Raw genomic sequence first — 23,238 nt, forward strand, 5'->3', positions numbered from 1 at the left:
AAAAGAGGAGACATGTAGGAAGGTGGCTGCTCTTCATCTGTTAGTTGTTGTTGTTAGTGGCGAAGTCATGTCTGACCCATCGCAACCCTATGGACAACGTTCCTCCAAGCCTCCCTGTCTTCTACCATCCCCCAGAGTCCATTTAAACTCACGCCGACTACTTTGGTGACTCCATCCAGTCACCTCATTTTCTGTCGTCCCTTTCTTCTTTTGCTCTCAATCTTTCCCAGCATTAGGCTCTTCTCCAGTGAGTCCTTCCTTCTCATTAGGTGGCCAAAATATTTGAGTTTCATCTTCAGGATCTGGCACTTCTAAAGAGCAGTCAGGGTTGATCTCCTCTAGGACTGACAGGTTTGACAGTCCTCCTCTAGGACTGACAGGTTTGATCTCCTTGATCGCCAAGGGACTCGCCAAGGGACTCGCAAAAGTCTTCTCCAGCACTATAGTTCAAAGGCCTCAATTCTTTGGCGCTCAGCCTTTCTTATGGTCCAACATTCACAGCCATACATTGCAACTGGGAAAAACCATCGCCTTGACTATATCCACTTTTGTTGGCAGGGTGGTCATCTGCTAGTACCTAGTGCAAATTCTTGTTCACCAATACTTCCACATTAGCAACTATATATATTAATGTATGTGGGAAAACAGAGTGTCGCTTGCTTGAGACAAGCTTAAATATTCAAGTAGATGAATAAGGAAAGGCTACGACCTTGAACCAATTCAGACTGGATGCTTAATACAGAAAAGTATCTGTGTCTTAACATGCACCAATGCTTGCCAGGAAGACAGAACAGTGCAATGTTGGATTGGTAAGTAAGTAAGCTCTTTATAGCATGGGTCATTTTGAAGCCACATTCCATATTACTACATTACCTATGTACTGTAGAAAACTTTCTAAAGTGCAAGGGATCCAGCTGCACTCAGAAATTAGCAATAGCAATAGCAATAGCAGTTAGACTTATATACCGCTTCATAGGGCTTTCAGCCCTCTCTAAGCGGTTTACAGAGTCAGCATATCGCCCCCACAGTCTGGGTCCTCATTTCACCTACCTCGGAAGGATGGAAGGCTGAGTTAACCTTGAGCCGGTGAGATTAGAACTGCTGAACTGCAGATAACAGTCAGCTGTAGTGGCCTTCAGTACTGCACCCTAACCACTACGCCACCTCGGCTCTTAGCCTACTAGCCTATTTCTTGAAAAAATACATAAGCGTGAGTACATGCTTATGTACACTCCCAACTCTTTTTTCAAAGTAGGCAATACCATTGTATTACCCCTCTTTGGACGTGATAATTGAGAAGGTGTTGTACTCTTGTTCTTCCTCTTCTACTGTTTCCTTAGAATATCTGAAGTGGTTCCAAGGAAAGAACCTGAAGAACTGTTGCTTACCTTCTTGGTGAATTCTCCTTCAGTCTCAGGATTTGCAGGAGCTGGAGGCCAGAGCAAGCTGGGTGCGATGCACACTGCTAAATTGAAGGCGGTCATCTGGTTGCCTTCAGACTGCTTTTGTATGCTGTGTAATACTCCAAAGAGGTAACACAACAGCACTACATTGGCTCTTGGAAGCTGTTCCATTAGTCTAGAAACACAAAATCAAAAAGAAAAAGCTTCAGAACTGACTCTCAAAATTCTCCTTTTTAAAAAATCTGGCAAATACCACTCACTCATCACAAAATCTCCAGAACCATAAAGCCTACAAACTTTAAATTTGGCATGTATGTTCCTCTTGGCTTCTAGGTGCTCGCTAAGAAAGGATTTGTCGAAATGACCATCACATCATTAGTATTTCTTATACAGTATTATATTAACATGCTAAGAAGGTAGGCATTCTACTCCCCCTCCCCACCTGAAAATAGCTCTGTTCCAACTGCCAGTTGCAACTGGGTGCTGGTGGGATTAAAGGGCTCAAGCCTATCTATTTTATTGTTGTTAGTTTTACAATAATGTCTTAATCTGTAGCAGAAACTTAGCTTAACGTCTCTAACAAAATAATACAGTGCCTTTTTAAATTACTCATTAATTTTCAAGCTTTATATGTCAATTTATCAAGCCCGATCATAAATTTATATTTATATATTTACTGTATCAGTTTTTGGAAAATATCAAGGAACAGTGGTTGGAAGCCAAACTGTAAAATATGTATCTGTGTGTGTGCACACTCATACACAAACACACACACACACTTTAGGGTTTGGCTTCCTATCACTGTCCCTTGATATTTTCTGAAAAACTGACAAAGGAAATTACACAAACAATGTTACCTCTGGATGATTTTCATTTTCTGTTCATGGTTCCCTTCATCCATTAAGGAAACCCACTGATCACAGAGCTCAGATGAGAAGATGCTTCCTGGAATGTTGCGAAGGAAATCCTTATTGAAAGGGAAGGGAAACATATACATGAGCAATCATTTCAAAATATACATTAAAAAAAGTTTGAGAGTCTACCTGTTCTATTAATTAATTAGAATGGAGCCTAGAATTATATGCAGAACGAAGCCTTTCACTGAATTCCAAAGAGACGTTTCAAATCAAATATTTGGAGGATTCTATGATTAGGAAGATCAATGGGTTACAGAAACATCTCAGCACTAGACTAATACCCATGTTGCGTGTGCTAAGTCTCCGAATTGTTTGTTAATGTTTTAAATCCCAATTTCAGGTAGTAGGGTAACTTAGGGTAGTAGGGTAGCTCCATAACTTCTTTATGGAGTTGTTCACAGGTTCTTTGAATTAATCTGCAGAGTTCTACATTATTTTATTTTTTTCAAAGGAACAAGATAATATCTTCATATCCAGAGATAGGCAATTCCAATGGTCAACTAATTGTTACACAGAGTGAAAGAGATTCCCATCTACCTTAAACACAGAGGCTATCACAAATACGGACTCGCAAAGTAGGTGTACATCTTCACCCGAGTCAAGCTTCTCTTTCAGCTCCCTGCAGGATTTTGCATTTGCTGAACGTCTGAAAATACCCCGAGTAAAAGGTCCCTCTTGATAGAGAAAGCAAAGCATATCCTATAAAAGAAATATATAATAAGTACATGAAACATAAATTGCCAAGTGATTTTAGCAGATACCATATTCTGAAAAAGCATCTAGCAACAACAGTTTTCTCTTTCTTCACTAGCCTATTCACATACAGAAGGTTTCGGCAGTGTCCTTTCCCCAAACTGCCTCTCTCAAGTTGGCCTTCAGCAGAAGACTCAACAATTGAGGTATTTGGGGGGGCGCATTCAAGATTGCTGTTATGCTTGCAGTGAGGACACAATTGCAGTTTTGCCTGTGCCCCAGTATGGAGAAATATGGATCAGACAAAGAGTAATCAATTTCACATTAGGGCTTTTGAGTGCTGAATCTAGCTGAACAAAAAAAATAATCAGATTTTTTGAGAAAAAAAGTTTTGAAATTATATTATTTATCAGAAAAATGGCAAAAAGCTTGAAAATTGTAGTATAGTTTACGTAACAGATTTTCCCTTTTACATAAGTAGGCTCATCAACTCTTTATAACCTCCCCCCTCCCCCAAACACTAGCTGAGGTTGATCTTGCAACACTGCAACACTCTCATAATTCCACAATTATGGAATAATCAGTAGAAGTTTGGCAGAACTTATGAAAGGGTTAGTCACCTTGTTGTTAGTTGCGAAGTCATGTCAGACCCATCGCGACCGCATGGACAACATTCCTCCAGGCCTTCCTGTCCTCTACCATCCTCTGGAATCTATTTAAGCTCCCGCCCACTGCTTCAGTGACTCCATCTAGCCACCACATTCTCTGCCGTCCCCTTCTTCTTTTGCCCTCGATCTTTCCCAGCATTAGGCTCTTCTCCACTGAGTTCTTAGTACTCATTAGGTAGGGAAAGTATTTGAGTTTCATCTTCAGGATCTGGCCTTCTAAAGAGCAGTCAGGGTTGATCTCCTCTAGGGCTGACCTCTAGGACTGACCTTAGTCAACTCCTAACTAATTGGTATGGTCTCCTCCTGCATTCTCATCCCACATATTTTTATCTTCCCAGTTTAGCCCAGTCAACTACAACCTTGAGCCTTCACAGATAATGAAATATGATTTCTCTTGATCTTGACACTACATTTCTGTTCATGATGCCTAGGATTGCATTTGCTGTTATTAGGGGTTTTTTTGTACCCACGTTGCATGATGTCATTTGCCCTGTATCAATATCAATTGGTCTGAGAGGAGTTCTTTTTTCCTCCCACCTCTTTTTGATGATAGGAACATTTATCCTTCTCTAGTTGTTTGGTATTACCCCATTCTTCCAGGACTTCTCAAAGATCACAGAAGGTTCTTAGTTGTAATTTCCATTCCATCTGGTCTTGAAAACTAAATTGATTCATGGTGACCAGATGTTCCTCAAGCCTCTTTTAGGTTCTCACTCCTTACAAGCATCAATCCTGCTTAAATTCATTTCAGAAAACTTCCTCTTTCAGGACAATACCAAAGCAAGGTAGGAGTTAAGAAGCTCTGCCTTTTCATTGTCACCTGTAACTATCTTTTAAAAATGTGGTCTCTTCTTCCATTTTCTTTCTTATTACTATTGACAAAGCCAAAATACATTTTTGTTACTCTTCAGCTTCCTTTGCAATCCCAATTTCCTTTTGCACTTCAGCCTTTCTGTCTGTGAATATTGGCTATCTGCTCTTATACCAATTTTCCATTTCCTGTATATGTCCCTTTCAACTCTTAGCTCACTCAAAAATTCCCTAGGCACCCACAATTTTCAAAGTTGTCCCATTTTTCCTTCATCGGAACAGATACAATTGCACTTCCTGTTATCTTATTTTTCGAAAATTTCTAACCTAAACCTCCTTACGCTTCCTTTGACCTGGACCATGGATTTATCTCCATGACATCTTCTGTAGTTCTGTAGTTCTGTATGCTTCTTGAAATTGACTCTAATTCTAATGCACATTCTATCCCATTCTCCAGCTTCTCTTTCTGGGATATTTTGAATGTCAAGGTGTCATGAACTCCTGAAGTTCTCACTACGTTTACTTCTTTGACCAATTCTTCCTTAGGATTAACATCAGATTGATACCATAAGAACCAATTTCCTTATTTCTTCTTCAACCTTCCTCAGCAAGACCACTGAGGAATTTGGGAGACCTTACATTCTTGTCCAAGCTGTATTCCAATAGATGTCTTGATAGTTGAAGTCTCCCATTATTACCATGTACAATATCTCTCCTTGAAAGCTTTGTAATCTGGTCCAGAAATGTATTATTTAGGTCCTTTACTTAGTTTGGTAGTATACAATATATTTCCAAAATAAGTTTCCCCAGATTTTTCCCGTTACCCGTTCTTTTATTCTTACCCAAATGCTCTTAATTGAACCCTCATGCTCAGATTTCTGAATCTCTCTATATGCATTAATGTATAACACAGTATTAGAACAGACGCTTCAGTCCCTTAATGGAGAGTTACCTTCACCCATCTCTTCTTCATCTTCAGGACAAAAGGAAGCATCAAAATATAAGGACACTTCTTTAATAGGCCTGGAACTCCGTGCAACATTTTTCAATCTCCCCATACCATTCACTCAGTTTTCTTCAATCTTCTGGGAGGTTTGTCCACTTTCTGTCTCTGAGTCAGGAGATTTCCATGTGATTGAAGAATTCCTATCTTCTCTAATTAGACAGTTGGGATGGGGTGGACAGTCAAGTTTTTCTCTGACTACTTAATCTGTCCAACATCTTCTCAGTCCCACTCTATATCTATCTATCTATCTATCTATCTATCTATCTATCTATCTATCTATCTATCTATCTATCTATCTATCTATCTATCATCTATCTATCTATCTATCTATCTATCTATCTATCTATCTATCTATCTATCATCTATCTATCTATCTATAAATATGGCTGGGTGTGTGTATGTTCCAGCATAACTCTGGAAGGCCTTGAGTAATTTCAACTGAACTTGGTACACAGATGACTTACTCTCTAGAAATAAATACTGTGGGGGGTAAGACACCCCTAAAACCCCTCGGGGTGTGTGTGTGTTCTGTTAAGATACAGCCTGTTGTGCCTTAAAATGGCTTCTACTGTACTGCCGTAAAATGGCTTCTACTGTACAGTGCAGTGGAGTTGCCATGGTAACGGTTTCACAGTACTCCACAAGGGGGCTCCCTCTGGTAAGGGGGAAAATCCAACATTAGAAATTATGTTTGCTCCCGAAATTTTCCCCCTATAAATAAATATCCAGGCAACACTGGGTTATCGGCTAATGTTAAATAAAATCAAGGCTGGGTTATATTCAGTTTATTCTTCACATTTTCTCTTTTCTTAGAACTTTGTACTCTTTTCTGAAAATCCCTCCTTAATGCCTTTCCCATCTCCAAAGTCAACTCTATTGTTGTTGTTTTTTTACAGATCGAATTACTATTAATGAAGTTAGGATGCACTATCTTTAAGACTTCTGGATACACTTTTGAAGCTCAGATGTGCAAATACATCAAACCCACTGGGTCATGTTGACTGGGGAAATTCTGGGAGTTGAAGCCTATCCATCTTACAAGTTGCTGTAGTTTAGAATGCTGCCTTAGGTGGATGTTTAAGAAACTTCTGAAATGTTCAGTCTGCCTCTTTCTTCCATCATCTCTTTATCATTCACATTTAGCTATTTGTGTCCCTTTTCTTTTTTAAGTATTTGGTACTTTGCTAATCTGAAATCATTCCTCATACTGATCAAATTTTGCAGTGCAACAACCAAAGTAGAGTTTATGACCATATTTTTAGTTACACTTAACTTATCAGAGTTATAAGTTACAAGGTTGTTTTAAAAAAGAACCTTTAAATGTGATATTTTGGAAGGAACCATATGTTGAGGCATGTCTCATTTCCAAATATAGTAACTGTGGGAGTTGTGGTTTATGCACAAATTCCTGTACCCTTAAGGGGAAGATAAGCAGAATGCATATGTGTATCTAATTTGTATAAAGCAACACCAAATGGTAAATCTTTTGGAGAGCTATGCGTACATAAAAACCAGGAAGGTAAATGGTGAATGTTTCTTCTGCAACCATGGTTTGAAGCCACAGTTTGGAAATGTACAGTTGTAATAACTCTGATACACAAATAATGCAGAAATTGCATTTAGAAGAAAAAGGAACAAAGTTGATCTAAAAGGAAGGGAAATCTTCAAAGAAGCTCCTAAATTATCTTTGGCACATACATGCCAACCTATGCTTTAGCCTTTACTATTTCAACAGAAAGACTAAATCTAAGAAAAGAACAAGTCATAATATTGGTTGATTATTAAGGTAATAGATATAGTGTATTGGTCTTATAATAGTAGTCCTCATAGGAAACAGCATATATTTTCTTATTATAGTCTAAAACAGGGGTCTCAAAACTTGATTTCATTGAGGGCCGCATCAGGGTTGTGTTCAACCTCAGGGGCCCCTGGTGGCTGTGGCCAGCTCAACATCAATTGTGTCAGGGGTGCCGGTGGTGGCCCGAGTGCCCTGCCAGCGAAAGTGGGCTCCCGAGCTCAATTTTAGGCTGCGACAGCCTCCTGCAATCCTCTGCCAGTGAAAACGAAGCTCGGGAGGGCCATATGCAGCCCACCCGAGCTCCCTTTTTTGCTGACAGAGGCACTGCAGGCCGGTACTTCGTTGTTTCCAGGGTCGCCCCACAGGCCGGATCTAAGTACCCCGTGGGCCAGATCCAGGCCCCGGACCTTGAGTTTGACACCCCTGGTCTAAAATATTAGGTACAAATACCAAGTACCTTACATGCTCCACTATCACAGCAATGTCCATGCGTTTATCGATTGGCCAACAATGACTTTATATTTTAATGAAACGAACTGGGATCCACAAAGTCTAACGTCCTAATAAATTTGTTACTTCTATTTTTGATGCCAAACTTTCCCCCGCTCCCCAAAACAACAACAGTGTTCTTCTCTGGAAAGTCTAACATCCTGGAAATCAGATGTTTGTGGAGTGAGAAATCGGAAAATATTTATTCCATTATAATCTTATGATAGGAGATGCGATAGTACAGATGATTACACAAAATTTGAGTTGCATTTTGATCTGTTTCACCAAGTGGGACCTAAGAAAGGCTCCAAACCCCTATTAATTGCTCCTTTGCTCCTCTTGCCATAATATACAAAAATCTTCTTATTCCCTGCCTAGAACTGGGGAAGCAATCTATTGCCTATGGGTGCCAATATGTCTGCAGGAACTTTACTTGATGTTCACCATACCTTCTGTCCCACCTTTTTTTTTAAAGATTGGCATGTCACATAGAATGCTTTTGAGCCATACATAGGGACCCCACAGAAGATGGCAGAGCATTTGAAGGATCTAATTTGCCATCTACAAACTAGATTTCCCAAGTATACTTTCCTGTCCACAATGGTCATGTCCACAATGGCAAATAAGGATAGTTCTCGACTTAAAAGTTTATTTAGTAACTATTCCCAGTTACAACGGCACTTAAAAATATGTCTCATCACCATTTTCCACACTTATGACCACTGTAGCATCCCCATCAGAGGTAGGTTTCTGCCGGTTTGCCCCAGACGCTTCTACACATGCATGAGTGAACTGGTAGCAAAATAAATTGAAACCCACCACTGATCCCCATGATCGTGGGATCAGAATTCAGACTCTTGGCAACTGACGCGTGTTTATGACAGTTGCGGTATCGTGTGGGTGTGTGATGTGATGTGATCACCGCTTATGACAAGCAAAGTCAACGGGGAAACAAGATCCACTTAACAAACATGTTGCTAACTTAATGGCAAAATTCACTTAACAACTGTCTTGTTCAGCAACATAAATTTTGAGCTCAACTGTGGTCGTGCTTCATAGACTACTTGTACTTTCTCAATGAAGAGATTGACTGCTACATATTCTCAACAGCCCAAATGTGTTCCAGGACTACTTGTGCACATCTTTAGCCAGGGAGTTGCCATCATTCTGCTCAGGATGTCGAAGAGACTTACCAAGACGGGTTTGGGCAGATTATCATTCTCACAGATGGACGAGAGGGAAAGGCCAAACAGCTTTCCTGCTTTGGAAGATGTTGGAGATGGAACTAAATGGTCCACTGGAGCACCTGTCTCTCGCCAGAAGGCCCAGTTTATAATTGATCTTTTCCGTTTAAATGGCTTTTGGCTTAACTCTAAAGAAAACCGGAAAGAAGGAAGAAAGTAAAGTGTTGCTTTTTGTTTATTTTAGAAGAGAAGACTATTCCTGTTGTGGAAAGCCAATAATATTTGTGGTTAAGGGGTTAAGATGAGGGGTATAGACCAGGGGAATCAAACTCGTGCCGTCACGGCGTTGTCACGTGACGTATCGGGACTTTCCCCTCATCGCTAAACTGGGTGGGGGCAAGGCCAGAGCATGATGCATCTAGCCTGCGGGCCGCGCGTTTGACACCCCTGGTATAGACAATATCAATACTTGTGCATTTGATTTTTGTTTGCTAAATTAAGAATTTTCCATGTTGAATTTAATTGTATTAACATGAAGCCCATTTCTCTATTCAGATTGTTCTGAACTTTCTTCTTTGTGACATCTGCAAATCTGACCAGCATTTCTTCTAGTTATTCACCCAAATGATGAAAATATTAGAGCATCCATTCTTGTGGTCACCACCTTCTTAAATCTAAGGAGAAAGCATGCACTGTTTTAGCATGTTTTAGATCCTCCAGTACCCTACCATTCTGCAATATTATGACATCCTACCGTCCTCTGCAATATACAACTGGAATCCACTTGTCATAGGAATCGATAATAAACCCAACAGGCATTCTGCATGACCTAGTGGGCTACCCCTACAATACTACTGGTTGAGCTGGGGGATATTTGCTAAATGAAGCTTTTTGTAAGTGGGAACACTCACCATTCAACTGATGCCCAGTGGTCAGTCGACTTGGCTTGAGAATGAACTGACATTGATGCTCACGGGGCAACTGTTCTATTAGGAAGGCTCCCTGAAGATCCAGAGGGCAATCCCCATCCTTTGACCCCTGGGTCAGGGGCAAAGTGTCACGAATGTGGCTCATTTTAATTCCAAAAGGATATTCATGCCCTGCTCATAAAAGAAGAAGACATTTTAATTTGCATATATGAAAAACAAGTAATATTCCAGAGAACAAGACCTACCAGAATGTCACAATAATGTTTATTCTTTAAAAATGGGACTGTAATCCCTAGAATAAATGCATCATACTCACTTGATTTTACACTGGGTTATCCCAAAGGTGCTTTTTCAAAAGGCAACTGGACTTCCTTTTTTTTTTGCTTGAGACGTTTTGCTTCTCATCCAAGAAGCTTCTTCAGTTCAGCATCTTGGATGAGAAGCGAAATGTTTTCAAAGCAAAATTAAGAAGATCCAGTTTGGCTTTTGCAAAAGCGTCTTTGGGACAACCACGACATGGATGACTGAAAATCTCCATAGATTATGGAGACTATGTTATCTTTTTGCTCAATTATCTGGTACTCAGGATTTTCCAAATCCCGTCTTCCCCTATTTTCTAGCCCAACTTCAGATTCTGTCTGCTAAAAATGGAAAAAATTATGGTGTGCTTTACTTACTGACAGGGCCAGATATGTGGGCACAGGCCAACCAAAATGAAGGCCTGACATATCCAGTGACTTTAAAGTATATCCACTATTATTTCTTAGAACAGCCATTATTATTTCTCCTACACAGGGCAAACGCAGAGCATTATGTGTCAGTCAAGTCACCACTGGGCATTGAAAGCCTCGGCTTTTGTATATCTCAAATGAACAGAAATAACAGAGATTTCTGAGTTTGTAGCTCGAGGCTTGCAAAACGACATCTGGATACCATATGAAAACATGTTATTCTTTTCCCCTCCTCCAGTTTTCCTTGATAAGCAGTATATCCCACAGTGTAGGATAAGTTAGTGTGTATCCTTACAATGGAAGGATTTAGACTGCTTAAGGAAGCCAACTTTTGCTACTCTGGCATTCATAGCAAGTCTCACTGTTTTCAGCATAAGATTGAGAAGTCCTCATGGTGAACCAGGCAATTGGAAGAAGTCATTAAGAAGGGGAGACAAATCAAACCATTTCAGGGTCAAACCTCAGCATGGGGAACTCTATCTCTGCATTTAACTTATTAGCCTTTTAACTAGTTAAGAAGAAAAACAGCATAACTCTGAAACACCTTGAGCAATTTCAACCAAATGTGATACACAGATGACTTATTCTCTGGAGAAAAATACTGTGGGGGTAAGACACCCCTAACACCCCTCAGGGTGTGTGTTCTGTTAAGATGCAGCCTGTTGTGCCTTACAATGGCTTCTACTGTACTGCCGTAAATGGCTTCTACTGTACAATGCAGTGAAGTTGCCAACAGCTTCACAGTACTCCATAAGGGGGCTCCCTCTGGTAAAGGAAATATCCAACATTAAAAATTATATTTGGTCTGGACATTTCCCCCTGTAAACAAATATCCGGGCAACATCGGGTTATCGGCTTTTGTGTGTGTGTGTGTGTGTGTGTGTGTGTAATCTTCCTCTCTTGAAGGAAAACATGCACGTGTTATTTGAATCTTTTCTCACATATATCCAGCAGTAAGTTCACTTTGGATTAGTTGGCCCTATTTTAGTTTTTTACCAGAATTTCCAAGAACCATCAGTTTGAGTCAGCTATCAGGGACAAGTATTATGAATTAAGATATTGAACAACAGTATACTAGAATTCAGAAAACAGAATCTGTATTCAGTAGCAGAACTGATCTCAATCCACAGTCTTCCTATGCAATTCTTTCCTGTGAAGTTAAACCTAGTTTAGATCCCTGTTTAGATTGCTAGAATCTTGATTTGTTCTTGGATATTTGTAATACATTTGCTTTTAAAGAAGAGTTTAAAACACACTTTTGTTCATTTCAAAAGCTAATTTAGGAGCTGCTAAATTTTGCTGTTATAATCACTGCACAACTGTGTTTTAAAAATTCTTGCTAAACTTTTGCAAGCCATCCAAACATCTACTGAGATATCATGATCTACACCTCTAAGTACCAACAACATTTCACAGCCAGAGGCCATACTTCAAAACAAAATTAAAAGCTGCAAGTGCAAGTTGCAGATAACATGAAAAATATCACTAAATGAGATTCTGTCCCTTCTAGTGAGGATTGAGCTTTACTTTTAAGTAATAAAACAGATTTGATAAGTCAAACAGAAGCTTAACTCATCTATTTTGTATCTTATTTCATTGAAAAAATGTAGCATTTTTGCAATTCCCAGCTGTTTAATTTGGTGGGGGGGGGGTTTCCTGGCATACATGAATTTTGGATGGAGATAGCTAGCTAGCTAGAAAGACAGACAGACATGAATTTGAACACTTGAATCTTTTCAAATGTATCTCAATGATCAGAGGGCTCCTTCAATTTCTAATTGACTCCCGGGATGGGGTGGGGGGCTAAATGGATACAATTTATGGAACTGTATAGAAAGAGCACAGATGTGGTTTGTCACTGATTTCTTTTAGAGTGGGTTGTGATTTCCCACCTGAGCATTCAGCCCAACATTGCTTGGAATTCTCCCACTCAAATATTAATCAAGCTTGACCTGTATATCTTCTCAAGTCAGGCATGGTTGAACAGGTTCTGCCACCTGTTCACAGCACATGTCAAACAGAATTGCAACATGAAAAATCATAGAAACGAAAGTGGAGATTGTCGTTATCTTAGATAAATTGGAGCAGCATGGTGGTTCGACAGTTAAGACACTCGGCTTGCTGGTTGGAAAGCTGACGACTCGAGACCCAAGTGCCATGTGACGGGGTGAACTCCTGTCCTCGCCCCAGTTCCTGCCAACCTAGCACTTTGCAAAAATGCAAATGTGAGTAGATAAATAGGTACCACTTCTGTGGGAAGGTAGCAGCGGTTCATGAAGTCTTGCTGACCACATGACCGCGGAAATGTCTTCAGGCAGTCCTGGCTCAGTGGCCTTGAAATGGGGATGAGCACCATCCCATATAGTCAGTGATGACTAGCGGAGTAAAATCTTCAGGGAATCCTTACTTTTTTGAATAAATTGAGATTGGTTCGGTTTTATTTTTCAATAGCCACACTGAATATGTTGCCCACTGCCAAGTTGCAATAGATCCAATGGAATGGCCATGCTAACAAGAAGGGATGTGTTGTGATTTGGTTTGATTGCTCCAATATTTGGCCAGTGTTTGTGTTCTAAGTTGGCCTGACTCTTCAGAAGTATTGCAACATTCCAATTCCAATTTACTTCTTTTATTAGGAAAATATTAGAATGTGCAGAAATGAACCGATTAACATTGGCAATTAAGGAGGAAGAACAAACTGAATATTATATGCCACTGATGGTGAACCTTTTAGGCACTGAGTGCCCAAAATGCGCACACACATGCCTAAACTGAAAGGTGCGTATGCGCGCATGCAGACATGCGTTCATGCGTAGCAGAGACCCGAAGACCAGCTGGTCAGCAGGAGGCGGGGCATCCCAACATTGGCAGCATGGCAAGAGGTAAGATCTTTTTCTTTCGTGAGCTTCTGTTTAGTCAGGGAAACAGAAGCTCATGATCTCACCGGGGGCAAAGGCACGCGTGCCAGCAGAGAGGGCTCTGCAGTCCACCTCTGGCACGCATGACATAGGTGCGCGTCATCATGGTTATATACTATGGGAATTATTTTATCAATAGTTAGAGAATAAAACTGGAAGTTGGAAATAAAAGGAGGAGATTAAAGAATAGTAGAAAATATGTTATGATAGCAATATAATCAATATGACAATTGTTAGATTTATGATGATGAGGATTATTATGTTTAATATAATTATTACATTTTTATCAGAAGATATGTTAAGAGGAAAAAATGAGCAGATTCATTATATTTGTTTCATATATTATAATTCTAAGGTTAGAAAATTAATATCAATGTAAACGATGCTGCAAATTTTGATGGTTATTGCACAGAGATTTTTGTATCCAGACGACACACTGTTTAAGGAAAGATGGAATGTTTATGTTCTAAAAAATGAAATAACATCTTTTTATTTTAAAAAATACAATTACTTTTTTAGATTAGAACAAATACGGCCACTGCTAAGGAACTTTATGGTGTTGAAGAAAAAGGAGGTATTTCAACATTAAATTCAAATCCATATTTGTCTTCTTTTCGAATAGTCTATTGTATGCTTCAGTGAAGCTCTGCAAAGGCTAAAAATGTTTTAAAAAATGTATTAAGTCTGTCCGTGGGAGTAATGGCAATCAAGGAACAAAAAGCCAAAAGGCAACAATTTGCCTTTCAATCTGCATCTGTGCAACACCCACTGCTGATCCGAACAGAGTTGAGAAGAGAAGTTTTGGCTTCCTTAAGTTCACGGGATCATACCGGAAGATACAGCATCATGCTTTAGCACTTAATGTGGGTTTCAGAAAGAGAAAACTATGTTGCAGTGGTGGGATTCAGCCAGTCCGCACTTATTTGGGAGAACCGGTTGTTAACTTTCTAAGCAGTTCAGAGAACCCATTGTTGGAAGAAATCTCTCCCCCCCACACACACACTTTACAGGGCTAATCCTGTAAGGAAGGCAGGAAGGAAACATTCTGATGTTGTTTCTAGCCTAATCTTTAGTGCCCTGCTTACAGAAACTGCCTCTCCGGTTAACGCTTATTACATAGTAACAGCTAAGGCGAAGCGCTCATCGACCTGAATGACGCTGAGTTGGCCACAACCACACAGCCACATGACCACCGAATCACACCTACCCAGCTGGTCATTAGGGCAGAGAACCGGTTGTTATATTTTTTGAATGCCACCACTGCTATGTTCCCATCTTACAGGAGGGAAGAGGTTTTCTAAACTCATCTTCTTATAAGGCTGTCAAAATCTTATGAACAAGAACGCAAAAAAAAAAAGAAAAGAAAAGAAAGAAAAAGGCAAAGGAATGAAAGGAAAAAAGGAAAAAAAACTAAATAGGAGGAGGGGTCTAGCCTTTTCTTATAAAAATAGCAAAATTGCTAGCAATTTGTAGTTTGTAATGAGGGGTTAAATAGATTTTAATTGATATTTTCAATAGCTGATTTATGAAAGCCGGGCCTATCTTTTCGAGCAGAACAAAATAAGGCGTTCTGCAGGTCGGAATTAGAAATGCCATTCTCAGTAGTCTGAGGTCACACCTAAATCCACAATTACAACTGGCCACAGGAACACACCCTTATTTGCACACGCTCCCGAGAAAATATCAAAGGCACTTGATACTTTTTTCTCAGAGAATGATATAACCCCAATCATTATCTGTATTGCTTCTAGTTTTGTTTTGTTTTTTAAACCCAAACCAAAGTCATCATAAAAATTCCACACTCCACAACAGTCTCTTTTCCTTTACCCCAACTTAACTAGCTCAATATGCCAAAACCACAACAGGAAGTAAGCAAAAGTGGGATGTTACAGTAAGTTTTCTGAACTCTTTTAAAGAAAAACATATTTGACAAAATCAGCCAAGAACGTGTCATTTTATCTTCAGTAAGTGTGCCAAGAGAGATTGCAGATAAGAATCACATTTGGAACAACTCTGTGTTGTTTTTCTTTTAATGTACTACGATAAACCATGATTTGTCCCCAGGTGTTGTTACTGATTTGCACAACATCTGAAGCCATTTATCACATTTTACAAACCACAGTGGATGGATATGCATGCAGCACAGCCAAACCCTAACCATATAATGGCTTCATGAAGTAAGTGAAGCCTATCTTGATTTTTCAAATATGAAATTAAATTCCCGATGAGCCTTCCTGATATTAATAGGCTCCAATTCCCATCAAACCAACAGAAAGTCAGAGGTTTCAGAAACTGCGTCCCTAAAATAGGAGGCAATTCCATACTGTTGTTGCAGTCAATTAGTTTTAAATATATTTATTATGATTGTTTACTTAATACAATGCTGGCAGTAAAGATTTTCTAGATCAGGGGTCCCCAACCCTAGTCTGTGGACTGGCACCCGGCCGCGACATGCCAGAACTGGTCCACATAAACAAGTGAAGCCCCATCCAAGGGATGCAGGCAGCACACGAAACCACACTCCTTCCGGTCCACGGAAGAAACTTTATCCACGGTACTAGTCCCTGGTGCCCAAAAGGTTAGGGGCCGGTGTACTAGATGACTTTAAAAATGTCTTTATTTAGGCTGTCTTTGAATAGCAAAATCACGAGTAATGTTTAATATTATTTTATTTTGAGTTCAATCTATTTTATTACATGTTCTCAACTTAGAAGCACCCGTTTCATTACAGTTTGAAATTATAACAGTTCTGAAAAAAGTGACTTACAACCAGTCCTTACATTTACGACTGTTGGAGCATCCATATGGCTATGTGATCAAAATTCATGTGTTTATCATGTGATCACTTTTTGTCACTTTCTTAGCCAGTTTCCAACAAGCAACGTCACTGGGGGAAGCCGAATTCGCTAAACGACTGCATGATTAACTTAACAACTGTGGCAAAAAAAGGCTGTTAAATTGGGTATGACTCACTTAACAACTGCCTTGCTTAGCAGTGGACATTCCAGTCACAATTGTGGTTGTAAGTCAAGGACTACATGTATGTTGTTATCTTTTTTTAGCTGTTATTGACTCTGAAACCTTTGAAGAAATATAACATAAAGCAAATTCCACACCATTAGTATATGTTTTTCATACACTTACCAATAAGAGGATAAGTGGCGTCTTCTTTCCCAGAATTAACCCAGAGCTGATAATCCTTTTCAGAACCCTTTAAAAAAATACAATCCTACATCTGTTAGAATGAACAGAAAGCTGATTTATTTAACATTATAAATTTAAACATGTGTCCTTAACACAGCTGTTGTAGACTACAGCAGAGGTCACTGACTTTTAACAGAAATCAAATAGCATAAGACTTAAATATATACACTATTGGCACATCTGTTGTAATATGTGCCCCGACAGAGCTTCTGACAGCTCCCTACACATTTGGGTAAAAACACCAAAGGCTGTATTTTGACCAGGCGTGACAATTGTATGCAATCTAAGTGCTGTGGAGAGAGCTGGACTGCAGCTGCTGTTTCCACATATGGAACTCCCCAGACTGTGGTGACATGGCATGACTGTGAACTGAAAAGGAAGGAAATGAAAGGGGAAAGGGGCGAAAAACATAGCATTTCTTCCATCTTGAAATTTGTTTCCATTCCAATTGATTTCATGCTTCCAGCTCCCCTTTGCAAAGATTTCCAATAAGGCGGAACATGTCAGAAAGCTCTTTTCTAAAAACAGTATGTTCACAAAGCCAAAACTAAACAACACAAAAGACAGATATGGGGTGTCTTGCAAATTCACTAAGCCCCCAAGAGCAGGAACTACAAAAGAAAACAGAGCTACATTAATAAACAAACAAACAAACAAACTCCTAGACCAAGAATATACCCTGTGCCAATAACCAGCAAGGTTTAATTCATTTTCCCTACCGGTGTTTCTATGCTATTCTACTCCAAACTGGTTCCAAGTTAAACTCCTGATCTGCATCATTCAACTGGATTTCCCTTCTAGTTTTTAGATCAGAATATGAGTGATTCTGGACAGAAAATTAAACAATCTCCCTTTGAATGTGTCTCATCCCTCCCACCCCCACCCACCCTGGGCAAAACAGAATGGATGTGGAAAATAAGGAGGGGGACACTTCTGCTTCATCTTTCCAGGAACAGCTGATGAGAATATGGATCAGAGTGTTTGTTGCTCACAATTAATGGGAAAGCTTTCAGACAGTCTCACATTTAAAGCAATGCACCAACAGACAATTGGAGGTTTTGGCCTATTTGGATCATAAAATTCTGTTGTTCTCTCCCCCGCCCCCCGGTAAGGATGGCCAACTACCCATTGAGGAGTCCTTGGTGCTCTCTGAGCTTGGTTGTTTTCTTGCAGACATTTCAGTAACAAAATATAAGTGCTGATGTTACTAGCACCAATGATGTTACTTGAGGTGCTTGGGGTAATGAAATGTGTGCAAGAAAACAACCAAACTCAGAAACCACCAAGGACTCCTCAATGGGTAATTGGCCATCCCTGCAGGGGGACAGGGGTGGGGGGGGACTACAGAGTTTTATGATCCAAATAGGCCAGGTTCCCATTGTCTGTTGGTGCATTGCTTCAAATGTGAGACTGTCTGAAAGCTTTCCCATTCATTCTGAGCACCAAATACTCTGATCCATATTCTCATCAGCTGTTTCATGGAAAGATGAAGCAGAAGTGTCCTCCTCCTTATCTTCCACTTCCATTCTATTTTGCTGGGGGTGGTGATGGATGGGGACTCAGCACCCTGAGCTACAAATATTCTCCTTTATTGATAATTCCCCTTTGTCCCAAAGGTGCTTTTTCCAAAAGGCAAATGGACTTCCCTAGTAGGTTTTTTTTTCTTTGCTTATTGAAAATGTTTCGCTTCTCATCCAAGAAGCTTCTTCAGATCAATTCTTCAGCTTCTTGGATGAGAAGTGAAACGTTTTCAAATTTAAAAAGCAAAACAAGTAAATCCAATTGCCTTTTTAAAAAATCACCTCTGGGGCAATGGTGACCAGGATGGTTGAGAATCTCCAAAGAATCTAACTATCCATTCAGAATGATCTGGAGCCTTTTTTTCCCCATACAAGAAAAATCCACTGTTTCTTAGCATGCCATAGCATTCCAGGATCTTAGGTGACACAAGCTACACCGTTTGGGCATTTTTTGGCACTGGATAAAATTGTCCTTTGAAAAATTGCTTTTTTATTTGAAATGGGGAATTCCTAGTAATTTTGGGGCGGGTGCTTCCTAAAATAGAAGCATTATTGGAACTTCATGCAGCTGGCTGAAAGTGTTGTGTTGTATGCTGCTGAAAATGGGGGATGAGAAAGTATCAAAAGAGATACGACAATCATTGTACTGCAATCAAAGCCTCCAACTGCAATGCTGTAATCTCACATGTCTCTTTTAGCCTTCCCATGAATGCTACTGGCGAGAAGGCAGCAATCCGTTTTGGATCAAACAGCCCATATCTTCCACAAGTAGAAGACAGCCCAATTCTGAACTTTCCACTATTTTGAAAGTACAAGATGGACTGATGGATGCCTGCTGTTTAATCCACTTTTTTAAGATTTCAGAAACACAAATTAGGTGTCTAGGAACCTGAGCTATGCTTTCAAATTTGTCTGTGGTTATGCGGGAAACTTCCTATCAAGAGCCAAGGTGGCGCAGTGGTTAAATGCAGCACTGCAGGCTACTGCTAGATCAGCAGTTCAGCGGTTCAAATCTCACCGGCTCAGGGTTGACTCAGCCTTCCATCCTTCCGAGGTGGGTAAAATGAGGACCCAGATTGTTGGGGGCAATATGCTGACTCTCTGTAAACCGCTTAGACAGGGCTGAAAGCCCTATGAAGCGGTATATAAGTCTACTGCTATTGCTATTGCTATTCCTGACTTAAGACTGTTTGAGAGATATTAATAAGACAGCTGACAGCCAGTCAAATACTTCCCAAAGTACAATAGACAAGAAATAGTTTTGGATCAAATGAAGCAAAACACGGGGACGCTAATTGAAGAAATTGACCTTCCACTGTATTGTCCTAGTCTACTGTATTAGCCTATTAGCACAAGATATATTGTAGGAGTTTGTTTGTTTGGTTTATAGTGTAATTCTGTATTGCTTTTAAGGAAAGATGGCTCATATTCTCTACTTAACAGAGGAGGGGGGAAATTGAATTCAAGTAATATATTTCCTCCTCTGAATTAAGTACTTTCTTTATCCCAGTAATTATTTTTCAAGATGACCAAACTTGTGTAATGCAAAATGATGTTTTTCAGGCATCAGGATTATTTTATAATACTGTGAACGGTGTCATTATTTGCCAACATAAATAAATGAACAAAAAAACAATCAATCTCACATTAATTCCGAGCTGCTGGAGGGCCAAGAGGATCACGTCATTTGCTGTGTCCAGGTTAGTAATGGTTAAGGTTTTTGACTGTGAAGAAGAAAGAGAAACATGAAATCTGCGTTGTTGCTCAAAAAAAAAAAAAAAAAAAAAGGCAGACGAAAATGTCAGTCAGAATTTGGGTGTATAACAACTATTATTGTTAGTTGCGAAGTTGTGTCCGACCCATCGCAACCCCATGGACAATGTTGCTCCAGGCCTTCCTGTCCTCTACCACCCTCTGGAGTCCATTTAAGCTCACGCCGACTGCTTTGGTGACTCCATCCAGCCACCTCATTCTCTGTCGTCCCCTCCTTCTTTTGCCCTCAATCGTTCCCAGCATTAGGCTCTTCTCCAGTGAGTCCTTCTTTCTCATTAGGTGGCCAAAGTATTTGAGTTTCATTTTTAGGATCTGGTCTTCTAAAGAGAGTTGATCTCCTCTAGGACTGACCAGTTTGATCGCCTTGCAGTCCAAGTGACTCGCAGGAGTCTTCTCCAGTACCATAGTTCAAAGGCCTCAATTCTTTGGCGCTCAGCCTTTCTTATGGTCCAAGAAGCCATACATTGCAACTGGGAAAACCATAGCCTTGACTATACACACTTTTGTTGGCAGGGTGATGTCTCTACTTTTTAGTATGCTATCTAGATTTGGGGAGCTTTCCTCCCTAGGAGCAACTCTGATAACTATATGTAAGCTCAAAGGCCGAAAACAAAAACTAGATGCTCTAACTCAGGGGTGTCAAACTCACAGCGTCACGGCAGCGTCACATGATGTATCGAGACTTTCCCCCCCTTCGATAACTGGGCATGGGCGTGGCCAGCACGTGACACATCTGGCCTGCGGGCCAGGAATTTGGCAGCTCTGCTCTAACTGCTTGTTAACTAGAACTAGATCTTGGCAAAGGTTTTTTTTTTAATATTCTTATTTTGAGATTTTAAATAATAAGGGATTTATTTTACACATTGCCTATAGTTGCACCTCATGCTATATTGAATTTCAGACCAAAGTATATAAGCCACAGTGGGTTTAGGGCTGGTAGACGTTTTCTACTCTCTTTACAGAAAAAATATGGAACATGAAAGTTTTTCCTTTTACCTTCCCTTAACTAAATGTTTTTGTACCGTCTACTATGACAAAATGTGCCAAGCACCAATGTTTTATTTTTTTTAAATTAATATTATTCCAGGATTTAGTCACAATATTAAGCCGCATTCCTAGTATGACACAAGAAGCTCTAGTTAATTAAAACTTGATTCTGAACTCCTAAGTTTGTGGAGCTGTCTTCCTTCTAAGATAAAGGTAAAGGTTCCCCTTGCACATATGTGCTAGTCGTTCCCAACTCTAGGGGGCAGTGCTCATCTCTGTTTCAAAGCCAAAGAGTCAGCACTGTCCGAAGACATCTCCATGGTCATGTGGCTGGCATGACTAAAGGTGCACTGAACACTGTTACCTTCCCATCAATGGTAGGTCCTATTTTTCTACTTGCATTTTTACATGCTTTCAAACTGCTAGGATGGCAGGAGCTGGGACAAGTAACAGGAACTCACTCCATTATGTGGCACTAGGGATTTGAACCGCCAAACTGCCGACCTTTTTGATCAACAAGCTCAGCGTCTTAGCCACTAAGTCACCACATCTCTCTTTCTAGATTCATTAAATATAAACCTATAATCACAGCTGATAGGAGTCTGGAATACTCCTTCAAATACTATGAGCCATAATTTCAATCCATCTCAGAAGGGATGAAATTCAGCAGGTTCTGACAGGTTCATGAGAACTGGTAGCGGAAATTTTGAGTAGTTTGGAGAACTGGCAAATACCACCTCTGGTTGGCCCCAGAGTAGGGTGGGAATGATTTTACAGTATCCTTCCCCTGCCACACCGACAGAACAGGTAGTAAAAAAATTTGAATTTCACCACTGCCTCTCAGAAAGAATCTCCAACAAGTGCCAAAATCTTAACCGGGAGCTCTTAAAGAGGGTTATTTAAGCAGAAACATTATTTTTTGGGAGAAAGATTTCCTCTTTTAAATCAACGTACATATTAAACGTTTCACCATTAATTTCAAAACCAGCCCACAAAACTTCCAATTCCAAAATCTCTGTGTGTTTCCTTTTCGCCAGCTGCTCACAATCGTCTTCCGCCGCAGAGAGCCAGAAAATTATACAGTACGGACGGTGCCACAGAAGGTAAACTGAAGCAGTATGAACTCAAGTCTATTTTTTTTGCTCCAGGATGCACCTGAATAATTATGACATGAACAAAACAAAGCTAACATTTCTGCAAAGAAGTGATATCTGGCACCCGGGAGGAGGTCAGCAGATTTGCATACAGCTTGCCTTTGGTAAGACTGTGATAAAAAGTAATTTGGGTTGCTTATGTCACCTCCCCACTCCACTTAATCCCAATTTGCAGATAAAAGGAAGCTGATCCCCTGGGATGTCCAGCTGTTCTAGCTGGGGGGGGGGGGAGGACGAGAAGCAATCCACAAACCAAACATACTATTTTAAAAAGCCACTCTATTGTCTCCTCATGAGTATTTCTGGTGTTATTACCATATATTGTATTTTTAAGAATGATCAGTCCCAGAGAGAAAGATGCATCTGTTTTGCACTGCTCTGAACTGTTGTGTTTAACAGTGCACTGTCCCAGAGGTGCTTTTTCAAGAGGCAACTGGACTTTCTAGTTTTTGTAGCAGCCCTCTCTCAAAAGACGGGGGGGGGGGATGACATCACCTATCTCCAGTCTACAACACAGTCCTTTCAACAGTTCCAAGAAGGTTCCACACCCATTTGCACCACTCACCACACTGACGATACAGAGAAACCTCCAGGTGGCCTCAACTACTCTCTAAAACAGCGGTGTCAAACTCAAGGCCCGCGGGCCGGATATGGCCCACAGGGTGCTTACATCTGACCTGTGAAACTGGCATGAAAATATCAAAGGACTGGCCTGCGGTGCCTCTGCTGGCCAAAATGGGCCATGGGGGGGGAGCCCCGGGTGGCTCCAGTGTGGCCAGTTTTTGGCCTCGAGCAGCACTCTGCCGGTCAAAAACGGGCCATGAGGAGGCCTTGCGGGGCCTCTGTGTGGCCCATTTTTGGCCAGCAGAATGCTTCTGGAGGACGGAGACCTCCGCACAGCCAGCAAAATGCTGCAGGATGACTGAATTGGACTAGAGTACAATTATGTGGCCTTAAGTTAGTGCCTGATCTGGATAGAAAACAAGCAACATCCTATATTAATACTACAGTTGAATGCCGGATTTTACATACTGTAGGTCCATTTAATCTACAA

At 40.4% G+C, this 23,238-nt stretch overlaps 1 protein-coding gene across 3 annotated transcripts in view; it reads right to left on the minus strand.

The window, feature by feature from the left end:
- ARHGAP20 (Rho GTPase activating protein 20) overlaps positions 1-23,238 on the minus strand; it is a 101,708-nt gene that overhangs the window by 4,582 nt on the left and 73,888 nt on the right. For all 3 annotated transcript variants that reach the window (XM_032220073.1, XM_032220074.1, XM_032220071.1), the window contains 7 exons: positions 19,917-19,994; positions 16,691-16,757; positions 9,880-10,068; positions 8,978-9,156; positions 2,858-3,019; positions 2,261-2,370; positions 1,389-1,578 (listed from right to left, as the gene is read on the minus strand). In XM_032220073.1, coding sequence (XP_032075964.1) covers positions 1,389-1,578; positions 2,261-2,370; positions 2,858-3,019; positions 8,978-9,156; positions 9,880-10,068; positions 16,691-16,757; positions 19,917-19,994 — 975 coding nt within the window. The remainder of the gene's footprint in view (positions 1-1,388; positions 1,579-2,260; positions 2,371-2,857; positions 3,020-8,977; positions 9,157-9,879; positions 10,069-16,690; positions 16,758-19,916; positions 19,995-23,238) is intronic.

The sequence above is a fragment of the Thamnophis elegans genome, chromosome 6, assembly GCF_009769535.1.
Source record: "Thamnophis elegans isolate rThaEle1 chromosome 6, rThaEle1.pri, whole genome shotgun sequence".
Taxonomy (NCBI): domain Eukaryota; kingdom Metazoa; phylum Chordata; class Lepidosauria; order Squamata; family Colubridae; genus Thamnophis; species Thamnophis elegans.